The following is a 12,803-nucleotide window of genomic DNA, read 5'->3' on the forward strand; positions in this document are numbered from 1 at the left end:
TCATGTTCCTGTGTCGGTTCTTTGAGACCATAGGGGCTATCTGGTTTCACCCACATAGCTGTTACTGGAGCATTGCCTACACAGGCCTGCGTAGGAGCCATGGATCCTGAAGGGGTGTTGCGGGCGAGCGATGGCTGCAGGTGCTGCACCTCTTGTTCTAACAGGGACTGGTGCTGACTGAGTTGGTGGTGGGTCTGGGTGCTGGGGCTAAGCTGGGCTGATTTCCGTTTGTGGCCGGCCTCTGGCCTCAGCAGGGGCAGGGCTCAGCGGGTGAAGCGAGCGGGCCTGGACTTACAGGTTATGGGCGGCCAGATGTCCCGATGTTATAGGGACAGTCCTGAGATTTGGGGCTTTGTCTTATACAGGCGCCTTTTACCCCTCCCTCCCCCCGCCCCCATTCTGACTTCCCACACCCGCTGTCCGGCGCCCCTAGGCGAGAGGATCACAATGGCCCAGGCCTGGGGCGAGGCGGGGCAATGGCTGGGGGCTCGGGGCCGGCCTCTGGCAGCGGGGCCCGGCTTGAGCCCCGGCGGCAGCGCCCCGTCTCCCCGCCGCGCGGCGCTGTGGCGCTGCCGCCCGGCCCCTCGGCGCGGCCCGGCCCTGCGCGGCGCCGCCAGCAGCGGACACGGAGCGCGGCGGCGGCGGCGGCGGCGGGCAGCTCCGGGGCCGCGGGGGGTCGGGCGGCGCAGCGGGGTTGAGCCGGGCTCGAGAAGGCCCGGGCCAGCGGCTGGCGTGACTGGGCGGCCCGGGCTGGGCCCGCCGCTCTCCGGCTCGCACCGCGGGACAAAGGGCCGCGCCGGAGGCCGGGCAGAGGTGAGCGGCGGCTGGATCCGGGGGCCCCGGGGCGGCGGCGGCCCGGGCGCTGTCAGCGACCGGCCGGGCGAGGGAGGCCCCCTGGCCCGGCGGGACTGCGGGCGGGCGGGCGCCGCGCTCCCTCCCCCGGCTGCTGGGCCTGCCCGCCGGAGCGGCCCCGCGCCGCGTCTGTGCGGGGAGCGGCCCGGAGGCCCGGGCCCGGGGGCAGCGACCGGCCCCGTGCGGGGAGCAGCGGCGGGTCCCGCGGGGAGAGCAGCGGCGGGTCCCGGGGGGGGGAAGCAGTGACCAGCGCCCTGAGGTGGGGAGGGGGCTCTTGGGGTGAAAGTGGGGGGCAGAACCCAGCTCCATGTGAGGGAGGGGGCTCCGGGACAACGGTGGGGGGCATTGCCTAGCCCCATACAGTGGGGAGGGGCCTCTGAAGGCTAATGAGGGGGGACAGGGACCACTCCTGTGTGAGGTGGGGAGGGGGATGCTGGCATCAGCGATGTCCCTCAGGGGTGGGAGTGGTCCCTCTGGGCTGAAGAGTTGGGGGGCGCAGGGGGAGCCTGTCACTGGCTCTCAGGACCAGCCCCTTGTGAAATCCAGCCCCCCAATCACCGGTAAGTGGCAGGGGCAGACTCCCCTCCCACCCTCCTCCAGCTACCTGTACAGCATCCCTGCCACAGGTGACTGACCCTGGGGCCCACAATAATTCCCCTGAAGAACAAAGATCCTGCCTTTGGAATAGCTCCAACTCTCCCCACCCTGCAGATGGCACACTGAGCTCTGTGTTGTTCTGTCAATACTCTGTTTGTCCAGGATCAAAGTGTAAATGCTTGCAGCAAGGGCACCTACAGCAAGTGTGCCTCCGGGTGCTGCTGCCTGTCCCCTTGGGTATGTTTATGAGGGAGCATTTTTCGGTTAAATGGAAGCACTGAATAGATGCTCTATCACCTCAGCTCCCTCTCTGCTAGAACATCTATCTCTGGGCCTACGGCAGGCAAGTTGGCATTATTTTTGAGGGGGTATTTAAAATATCAACAGCACATAGGTGCCCTGGGTCTTGTGCTGTGGAGAGCATCCAGGCAGGGAACTGACCCTGCCTCTCCTTTCCCTCTGCCTTTGGACCAGAGGTGGGAAGAGTTTGGGAAAGGAGCTGCTGTTTCTCAGCCCCAGCACTGTGTGAGGGGGACACCCAGCTGCTATCATAGCAGTCCCGCCTCCACCACTTTTGTCTTTGTTGTCAACCAAGCTGTAACAGAAGCTGAGACCCTTCCCTTGAATGCAGCATAGAAGCACTTGTGGGTGGAGGCTTCTCTTTTTTAAGATCTGAGTCCCCTCCCCCAATCTCTTGGGAGCCAGCAACACAAAGCCTAACTGAAACCAAAGCCTAATAAGTCGTTTTGTTTTGTGTCAGGCAAAAAAGTGGGAGCAGAAGCCATGTGTGCAAAGAACAGATCCTCTGATTAGACATCTAGAGCATCTGTCCTCCTTGGAGTGGACTCCCAAGGGTGGTGAAGGGAGAAGCAACTGCAAAGAGTTCCTGTTTGCACCCCCTCTGGGGCTGTATTGACTGAGGATGGACCCTGTGGCTCGGCCAAGTGGGGATATCCTGAGGCGGAATCCACAGCAAGACTATGAGCTCATCCAGAGGGTGGGGAGTGGCACATATGGAGATGTCTATAAGGTGAGAGTGATATATGTACACCCATGACTCTTTGTCTGCACCCCCACTCCCTGTAAATATTAATGGTAATCAGCTTTCATTTTTAGAAATCACTTATTAGCCCTTTTTATTTTGTGACCGAACTTCAGAGCACAAAGGGACCGCTAGTGCTGGAAGTGGGAGATGGTGACTTCCTAAAAATCATGGCCCATTCAGATGCCTGGCACAGTGTTGGCAGGCTGAGATTCCTCTGCCACCCTCACACATCTGCCTGCACATTCTCTCTTTTTAAATAAAAATGCTCCTTGACACTTGGGGTGGATGGGACAAAATATCATCTCACTCGTCCTGATGCTGCAAAGGGTCTGAATTGATGGATACATCACCTGCTACCTTCAGTGTTTGTTGATCCTTTTAACGGGTAGGGAGGGTAGGGTTATTTCTTCACTGAATTACTTTTGAGAACGTGTCATTTATAGTACCTGATTAAAAGGTTATAAGTTTATCCCTGAGTTAATAATAGCTTTCAGAAGCAGATTATGCCAGCTCTTCAGAAACTTATGTGGAGTTTTGGGTCACTATAGAGTTAGTTAGCATTGTATATTCTTCAGATACTTTTGGAGGCCCTGACCACACTGATCTGGAAATACTGTAAACACAATCATGTCAAATAAAAGCTATTCATATTACACTTCCATTCCTAGACCCTTACCTGGTGAGGTACTGAGCACCTTCTGCGAAGCCAGTGAGAGTTGAGGATGCTCAACAACTTGCAGGACGTCTTGCAAATAGTGCATAAGATTTTTAGCTTTGTTGGCAAACTGGGGCTCTTAACTCCTGGGAAAGGAGGCTGAAGTGTTTTACTTCGGAATCCTGTAGAATACATTTAACTCAAAAGTGGAACTGGCACAATACAACATACAGTGAAACCTATCTTAAGCCACCATATGAGGGGCCAACAAAAATTGACCCCCTACTTGAGATGGGTCTTTAACTCAGATCAAATAAAACTCTACAGGTTAATTTTGTGGCACTTCTGAAGTGATTGCTGAAAGTAGGAGGTTGGCTATGGGAAGGTGTTTTTAGTGTATTCTTCACTGTACCACACAGTCACTACCTCAAGAATATTTAACAATCTTAAATACTAAAACCAGGTATTTTCCAGAGGACTTTCCAAGAGACCACTAAGTACCTTTGCTAGTGAATTTTGCTCTGAGCATCTGAAAAGGCCAGTTCAGCTTAACAGATCTAAAATGAAACCCACCTTAAACAGGTGTTGGTCTTTTAAATTTTTCAGGAACTTGAAGAAAGTTTATCAGGTTCCCATGCAGAGATCCCAAAACAGGGATAAAATCAAAACCTCTCTGTAATGTCACCTGACAAAATTAAACCCCCAATTTGTGAAAGGGACACCATCAACTTAATACATAGTTTAAAATCCATGAGTTACAAATAGCTTCAGATACTACATTTATTCCTGGGCCATTGGTTTTTGCTCTGTTCCTTTATGAAAGACCCCCTATAAACAGGGAGAAACTAATTGTAGGGAGATCTGCATTATGAACCTAGAAAATAAAATGATTTGTGGTTGGGCACAAATCTGGGCACTCATCAGCGTCTAGCACAATTAGTCTTTTGGGGGGGGGCAGGTGATGGAGGGTTTAAGCAAATATTTTTGTTCACCATTAAATTGTAGCAATACATTTAAGGTATTATTTTACATCCTCCACCCTACCCACATTGCTGTTCAGAACTGTTACTTGGAAGCTTAAAACTGAAATCTGTTTTGTTAGTGATTTTTTTTTCTCTCGCTCTTCACCACATGGTGCACAATGGTTTATTGTAGGGTTGCTCATGAGTGCTGAGTTGTTGGCACTGATTTGATTTTTTTCAATTCCAGAATGCATTTTAGGGTGGAGGAGAAATGCCTATAAATAAGTTATTTTCATATCTATTTACAGTGTGTGTACACAGATCCAAATTTGGGCTTGCCAACCTTGAAAGTGCCCTTTTCAGTAAAATATCAATGCATCAATTGCCTAATTTATATTAGGAATGTATCTGCTTGTTCATTAATGCTTGCATAAAACATAGCACTGTTTATTGAATGTTAATGACATTATAAACTTCCCTTATTACAGTTCTTTATAAAGGATATCCTACATGCTAACTTAGAAAAGAGGTTGTAATAATGAGGCTGGGATATTCAATGGCATTGAACAGTATGGTAGTGTCTTATCCTTGGTGCCCCCTCCTCCCTTGTTGTTGTCAAATCATTTGCATGATGCGATCCTGTTAAAGATCCCATAATGCTATTCAAAAAAGTAGGGGTGGATGTTAGTTCTGTCTTCCTGGAAAAATTCCAATTTACCCACCTTGCAGTACTTCCATAGTATCTTCCATATGAGGATCTCAAAGCATTATATAAACATGAATCAAGCCTCCCAGTACCCTGTGGAGTAGATTGGGAATACAAAGGCTACGTTTCATCTCTGGTGAACACAGAAGCTCTTGGCTATCACACAGCACTGCTGCCCAACACTTTAGGATAAGAGACAAAAAAAAAAAAAAAAAAAAATCCAGTGGAAACTGCAGATAGAATTTAGGTACAGAAGGTAATAACCCCAGTATTCTGACCAAATTCCAGCACAGGCAAACACCTGTATCACTACAGTGCTTTGGAAATCTCTACTAATTAATACAGAATCAAAATGATAGTAAAGAAGGCACAAAGGAGGTTATACATTTTATTCTTTAATTGAAATTGGATAAAACATCAAGATGGATTTTAATGGTGGCCATGGGAATGGGAAGTGATGTCTTGGCAATGTGCATATAGCTATGACATTTTGACATGGAGATCTTCTGCTGGTGTTTGAGGTGCATAGCGGAAATAATGGCGTGTCTGCATGTCACTTGTGTTGAATGCAGTGTTTTAGGGAATGGAGTAATTCCACGTTTAAACATATATTCTGTTAAAAATTTGAGATCTTTAACTTTTTCAAAATTTTTTTTTAAACTGAAAGCTTTGCAAGGAGTCTGTCCCAGTAATGTAGCAATAACATGTCATGATGCTGTATATAGGATCTGAATTCAAATTACTGCCCATGCTGGCATGAATTCTGTGACTCTTGTAACTCTTGAGGGGAGAGGGTTTCTTATGCTGCACTGATTGCACTTACTGATTGTATTGACATAGGCAAAATACCTGTCCCTGCATGCAGATTAGGAGAAACCTGAGTTTGTACCTGAGTGGGATCTGATTGTTCTGCTGGAGGGTGAATGAGCGCTCTTATCAGACAGATCTGCTTTAAACCTTAAAAGCCCCTCCTTTAAGTTCTGCTTCTCAGCTTGATGTTTGTGAAGGGACACTGATAATTACTTAAAAAAAAAAATTACACTGGGTTGTCAATTAACATCGTGCTTTAAAAACCTCACCAAGGCAGGGTTCCTGGCCCACAGAACTTGCAACTTAAATGAGACCAAGAACAACAGATCAGGAGAGCGAGGATGTGTGAGAATGATTGAGAATGGGGAGGGATTGCTTGAAGAGGAGGATTTAAGGTGCCACTGCCTGGCATTGGTTTAACTTGCAATCACTTGTGACTATTGAGGCCACTCTTAGGATTAATTTATACATATGCACCTTTTTCTAGTAGCTTGTTGGGTTTTGTCTGAATCCCAGCTTGTGAGCTCTCTGGGACGGGGACCATCTTTGTTGTTTGCATAGCATGTAGTACAATGGGGTTGTGATTTCTGATTGGGGTGGGATTTGAAAGGGGATATTTGGAATAGGGGATATGGAGCTTGATAGAAGGCACAGAGTCCTGAGTGAAGAAAGGAGACAAAGGGAGCAATCATGATGCATCCTTACATCTGTGAGCTGGGGTACTTCAATCATAAAGCCTGCAGCAAGTTTGTATTTGTACATTCTAACAACTCAAATATGCAGCTGTTAGAGTTCCAGCAGTTGGAGATTCCTGCCTGAACTGTGTTTTCCAAAAACTCAAAGTACAGAATAAACCGCATCGGAGGTATGGGGCACTCCTTTTCCTCTCCTGCCTTGTCTTTTCCTGTGACTCTTGGACTTATTGGCTACTTGGGGTACATCTTGCCTTTAAAAACACCTTCCTGTATTCCCGGTTAGTCTCTCTTGTGTACTGCATTTGTTAAATCTCATATGTTTATATTTTTCTTTTTTTAAAGGTTAAATGGAGTTTTTGTACGAATACCCCATACAATTGTCATTTAATGACATACTACAGTGCTTAAGCATCTTTGTGCAGAGACAGGTAATATTGATTTCTAAAGCATCCTTCCACATACAGAACAGGTTTGCAAAATGTGTAGTGTCTTCAGGATATTTTGCAACAAATGATAATGTTGAATGCTTTACCTTGGTCACATAAATCACAATAATTTCATTTTTTTTAAAGGATGTGGCTCTAATTTCTTGGTTTATGGAGCTTTTTTTCCTTCATTCTTTGCTTTTTGGCTACTGTTGCAGATAAAACACAGGGCTCCAATATTTTACTTTGTGTGATATGATTTTTGTGGTCTCAGTTACTTTCCCACTAGGCAGGCTTTCAAATCACATCCTCTCCATTGCAATAGTGCCCTTCACAGGAAAAAGGCTAAGGACTTAATAGGCATGGAAACTGCATCAGTTCTTGGATATGGTAGCTGCAAGTCAGGGATGAGGTGTGCAGCAGTGGTGGAGAAACATTGTTCTTTGGACCTAGAGGACTTCAGCACATGGCCATCTCTCTGGGGTCTTCCACAGTAGAAGGAACTTCCGAACAATGGTGGGTGGTCTTAAGCATGTCAGCCCTGATCAATCGTTCAGAGCAGAGGAGGGTAGAGGGAAAAAAACAACCACCAAATCTGGGATGCAGACAGGCTTAACCAAGTCCCTCAGACTAGTTTTCAATATTTTTTCCAACATTCCCAACCACATTCCTTAATGGAATCTGGCTCAAGGCTCGCCTATGGAAAACCTACACATCTGCTTGAGAAAATGCAGAAGATCATCGAATCGTAGATTAGGGTTGGAAGAGACCTCAGACAGTCATCTAGTCCAACCCCCTGCTCAAAGCAGGACCACCCCCAACTAAATCATCCCAGCCAGGGCTTTGTCAAGTCGGGCCTTAAAAACCTCTAAGGATGGAGATTCCACCACCTCTCTAGGTAACCCATTCCAGTGCTTCACCACCCTCCTAGTGAAAAAGTTTTTCCTAATATCCAACCTAAACCTCCCCCACTGCAACTTGAGACCATTGCTCCTTGTTCTGTCATCTGCCACCACTAAGAACAGCCTAGATCCATCCTCCTGAACCCCCCCCTTCAGGTAGTTGAAGGCTGCTATCAAATCCCCCCTCACTTTTCTCTTCTGCAGACTAAACAATCCCAGTTCCCTCAGCCTCTCCTCATAAGTCATGTGCCCCAGCCCCCTAATCATTTTTGTTGCCCTCCACTGGACTCTCTCCAATTTGTTCACATCGTTTCTGTCGTGGGGGGACCAAAACTGGATGCAGTACTCCACATGCAGCCTCACCAGTGCCATATAGAGGGGAATAATCACTTCCCTCGTCTGCCGGCGTTGCTCCTACTAATGGAGCCCGATATGTCATTAGCCTTCTTGGCAACAAGGGCACACTGCTGACTCATATCCAGCTTCTCATCCACTGTAATCCCCAGGTCCTTTTCTGCAGAACTGCTGCTTAGCTAGTCAGCCCCCAGCCTGTTGCAGTGCGTGGGATTCTTCCGTCCTAAGTGCAGGACTCTGCACTTGTCCGTGTTGAACCTCATCAGATTTCTTTTAGCCAAATCCTCCAATTTATCTAGGTCACTCTGGACCTTATCTGTACCCTCCAGCATATCTACCTCTCCCCCCAGCTTAATGTCATCCGCAGAGTTGCTGAGGGTGCAGTCCATCTCATCATCCAGATCATTAATGAAGATGTTGAACAAAACTGACCCCTGGGGCACTCTGCTTGATACTGGCTGTCAACTAGACATCGAGCCATTGATCACTACCTGTTGAGCCCAACGATATAGCCAGCTTTCTGTCCGCCTTATAGTCCATTGATCCTATCCATACTTTTTTAACTTGCTAGCAAGAATACTCTGGGAGACCGTATCAAAAGCTTTGCTAAAGTCAAGATAGATCACATCCACCACTTTCCCCTTATCCACAGAGCCAGTTATCTCATCATAGAAGGCAATCAGATTGGTCAGGCATGATTTGTCCTTGGTGAATTCCTGATCACCTTCCTCTCCCCCAAGTGCTTCAAAATGGTTTCCTTGAGGACCTGCTCCATGATTTTTCCAGGGACTGAGGGGAGGCTGACCGGTCTGTAGTTCCCTGGATTCATCACCTTCCGTTTTTTAAAGATGGGCACTATATTTGACTTTTTCCAATCGTCTAGGATCTCTCCCAGTCTCCATGAGTTTTCAAAGATAATGGCCAATGGCTCTGCAATCACATTAGCCAACTCACTGAGCACCCTCAGCTGCATTAGATCTGGTCCTAGCTGACCTCCTCCCCATACTGTGCTGCCCAGTGCAGCCGTCTGGGAGCTGACCTTGTCTGTGAAGACCGAGGCAAAAAAAGCATTGAGTTCTTCAGCTTTTCCCACATAATCTGTCATTGGGTTGCTTCCCCCATTCAGTAAGGGTACCCACACTTTCCCTGACCACCTTCTTGTTGCTAACATACCTTTAGAAACCCTTCTTGTTACCCTTCACATACCTTGCTAGCTGCAACTCCAATTGTGCTTTGGCCTTCCTAATGACACTCCTGCATGCTCGAGCAATATTTTTATACTCCTGCATAGTCATCTGTCCAAGTTTCCATGTGTTGTAAGCTTTCTTTTTGTGTTTAAGTTCCCCAAAGATTTCTCTGTTAAGCCAAGCAGGTCACCTGCCATATTTGCTATTCTTTCTGCACATTGGTTTGTTCCTGCGCCCTCAATAAGGCTTCTTTAAAATACAGACAGCTCTCTTGGACTCTTTTCCCCCTCATATTAGCCTCCCAGGGGATCCTGCTCATCAGTTCTCTGAGGGAGTCAAAGTCTGCTTTTCTGAAGTCCAGGGTCCATATTCTGCTGCTCTCCTTTCTTCCTTGTGTCAGGATCATGAACTCGACCATCTCACCTTCAGCCCCCAACTAAAACCTCTCCAGCGCATCATCAAAGATTTACAACCTATCCTGAAAAATGATCCCTCACTCTCACAGATCTTGGGAGACACACCAGTCCTCGCTTACAGACCGCCCCCCAACCTGAAGCAAATACTCACCAGCAACCACACGTCATACAACAAAACCACTAACCCAGGAACCTATCCTTGCAACAAAGCCCGATGCCAACTCTGTCCACATATTTATTCAAGTGACACCATCTTAGGACCTAATCACATTAGCCACGCCATCAGGGGCTCGTTCACCTGCACATCTACCAATGTGATATGTGCCAGCAGTGCCCCTCTGCCAAGTACATTGGCTAAACTGGACAGTCTCTACGCAAAAGAATAAATGGACACAAATCTGACATCAGGAATCATAATATTCAAAAACTGGTAGGAGAACACTTCAACCTCTCTGGCAACTCGGTAAAAGATTTAAGGGTGGCAATTTTGCAACAGAAAAGCTTCAAAAACAGACTCCAACGAGAAACTGCTGAGCTCGAATTAATATGCAAACTAGATACCATTAACTTGGGTTTGAATAGAGACTGGGAGTGGCTGGGTCATTACACCTATTGAATCTATTTCCCTATGTTAAGAATCCTCACACCTTCTTGTCAACTGTCTAAATGGGCCATCTTGATTATCACTACAAAAGTTTTTTTTTCTCCTGCTGATAATAGCTCATCTTAATTAATTAGCCTCTTACAGTTTGTATGGCAACTTCCACTTTCTCTGTATGTGTGTGTTTATATATATCTTCTTACTATATGTTCCATTCTATGCATCCGATGAAGTGGGCTGTGGCCCACGAAAGCTTATGCTGTAATAAATTTGTTAGCCTCTAAGGTGCAACAAGTACTCCTGTTCTTTTTGTGGATACGGACCAACACGGCTGCTCCTCTAAATCGATCATCTCATGGTCACTGCTCCCCAGTTTGCTACCCAATTCTACTTCACCTACCAATTCTTCCCTGTTTGTGAGCAGCAAGTCAAGAGGAGCATGGCCCCTAGTTGGTTCCTCCAGCACTTGCACCAGGAAGTTGTCCCCAATATTCTCCAAAAACTTCCTGGATTGTCTGTGCACTGATGTATTGCTCTCCCAGCAGATGTTGGTGATTGAAGTCCCCCACGAGAACCAGGGCCAGATGAGAACCAGATGAAATTTATTGGGACAGAAGTTGTAGTAGTCATCTGCAAATAGCAAATCATAAAGTTCTGATAACCTGACACCACTTCTTGTGGGGCAAAATCCTCCACTTCCTGGATCAGCGTCCAGATCCGGTCAAGCGGGAAGCAAGGGGAATTATCAAAGTATAGAAACAAAGCTTGGTTTTAGAGTGGTTATGACCTTGCAAGAATATCTCTACTTGAAGATGTTGAAACACATGGGTCCCAAGTAGCTCAGAATGACTCAAACGTTGCTGTTGCTGAGCTCTAAAGCTACCGCTTGGAGCACAGTTGATCTGTTTATGCAACATTACTCTTTTATCTTGGCTTCCAGAGCTGATCCCAGTTCACAAGAGTAGACCTGCCTTCTTCATTTTAATATTGGAACTCTCCTCCTTTGAGTTTGTTACTGTTTGGGGATGCATGCTGACAATTCTTGAAGAAAAAGGTGTTACAGCTAGCAACTGTTCTTGGAGTAGGTCGTCAGCGTAGATCTATATTTGATTAAAGCACTAGAACAATATAGAATGGATTAAAAACTGGCTAACTGATAGGTCTCAATGTAATTGTAAATGGGGCGTTGTTATCCAACAGGTGTGTTGCCAGTGTGGTCCTGCAGGGATTATTCTTGCCCTATTCTATTTAACATTTTTGTCAGTGACCTGGAAGAAAACCTAAAATCATCACTGATCAATTTTACGCCTGACAGAAAAATTGGGAAAGTGGTAAGTAATGAAGAGGACAGGTCACTGATTCAGAGTGATCTGGTAAACTTAGCAAACTGGTGCAAGCAAACAATATTGGTCTTAATACAGCTAAATGTAAATGTATACATCTAGAAACAAAGACTGTAGGCCATACTTACAGGCTGGGGGCTTTTATGCTGGGAAACGATGACTGAAAAAGATTTAAGCATCAGGGTGGATAGGCAGCTGACCATGAGCTCCCAGTGAGATGCTGTGGCAAAATGAGCTAAAGAGCTAATGTGATCGTGGGACGCATAAACGGGAGTCTTTAGTAGAAGTAGAGAGGTTATGTTACCTCTGTATTTGGCACTGGTGTGACTGCAGTTGGAATACTGTGTCCAGTTCTGGTGCCCACAATTCAAGAAGGATGTTGATAAACTGGAGAGGGGTCAGAGAAGAGCTGCGCAAATGATTAAAGGATTAGAAAACATGCCCTTATAGTGATAGACTGAAGGAGCTCAATCTATTTAGCTTAACAAAGAGAAGATGAAGGCTGATTTGATTACAGTCTAAGAGTATCTACATGAGGAACGAATATTTAATAATGGGCTCTTCAGTCTAGCAGAGAAAGGTATGTAACATGATCCAATGGCTTTTGAAGTTGAAGCTAGACAAATTTAGACTGGAAATAAGGCATACATTTTTGCCAGTGAGGGTAATTAGCTATTAGAACAATTTATCAAGGTGTGTGGTGGACTCTCTATCACTTACAAATTTTAAGTCAAAATTGGCTGTTTTTCTAAAAGATCAGCTATAGGAATTATTTTGGGAAGTTCTCTGACCTGTGTTATCCAGGAGGGCAGACTAGATGATCGTAATGGTCCCTTCTGGCCTTGGAATCTATGAACCGTCAGCCCTGCTTCTTCTGTCTCTCTCTCACAGATTGTGATAAGGAAACTGAGCTGATGGAGGCTTGGGGTCATAGGTCCTTATTGTTGGGCCTGGGAGTCTGGTACCTCAAGGGAACACGTGTGTAGCCTCAAGGGTCAAGAGTTTTCTCAAAGGTTCCATCTTTGGAGCTTAGTGTGCATGCATACTAAGCGTGCATCTGTACTGACAGCACAAAGAACTGCAGTTATAGGTTAAATAACCTTTATTTAAAAACCAGCTCGGTACTTAATTATATAAATGGGCTCATGTGAGCCAGAGTAAAACATCTGTTGTAAGTATGTGTTTGGTTTAGGAAGGGCACACAGTACCTGTAAGAGAATTTAAATGAGTGGAATCCATGTGCCTTGTGCAAA

At 46.3% G+C, this 12,803-nt stretch overlaps 1 protein-coding gene across 4 annotated transcripts in view; it reads left to right on the forward strand.

Annotated features, from left to right (window-relative positions):
* The first annotated feature begins 597 nt into the window (after positions 1–597).
* Positions 598–12,803, forward strand: part of MAP4K5 (mitogen-activated protein kinase kinase kinase kinase 5) — an 89,456-nt gene continuing 77,250 nt past the window's right edge. For 2 of the 4 annotated variants that reach the window (XM_073350194.2, XM_073350197.2), the window contains exons 1-2: positions 598–813; positions 2,210–2,479. In XM_073350194.2, coding sequence (XP_073206295.1) covers positions 2,372–2,479 — 108 coding nt within the window. In that variant the 5' untranslated portion in view covers positions 598–813; positions 2,210–2,371. Of the gene's footprint in view, positions 814–2,209; positions 2,480–12,803 lie in introns of those variants that run through there. The other 2 variants (XM_073350196.2, XM_073350198.1) reach the window with 2 other exon arrangements.

This window comes from Lepidochelys kempii, chromosome 6, assembly GCF_965140285.1.
Source record: "Lepidochelys kempii isolate rLepKem1 chromosome 6, rLepKem1.hap1, whole genome shotgun sequence".
NCBI classification, from domain to species: domain Eukaryota; kingdom Metazoa; phylum Chordata; order Testudines; family Cheloniidae; genus Lepidochelys; species Lepidochelys kempii.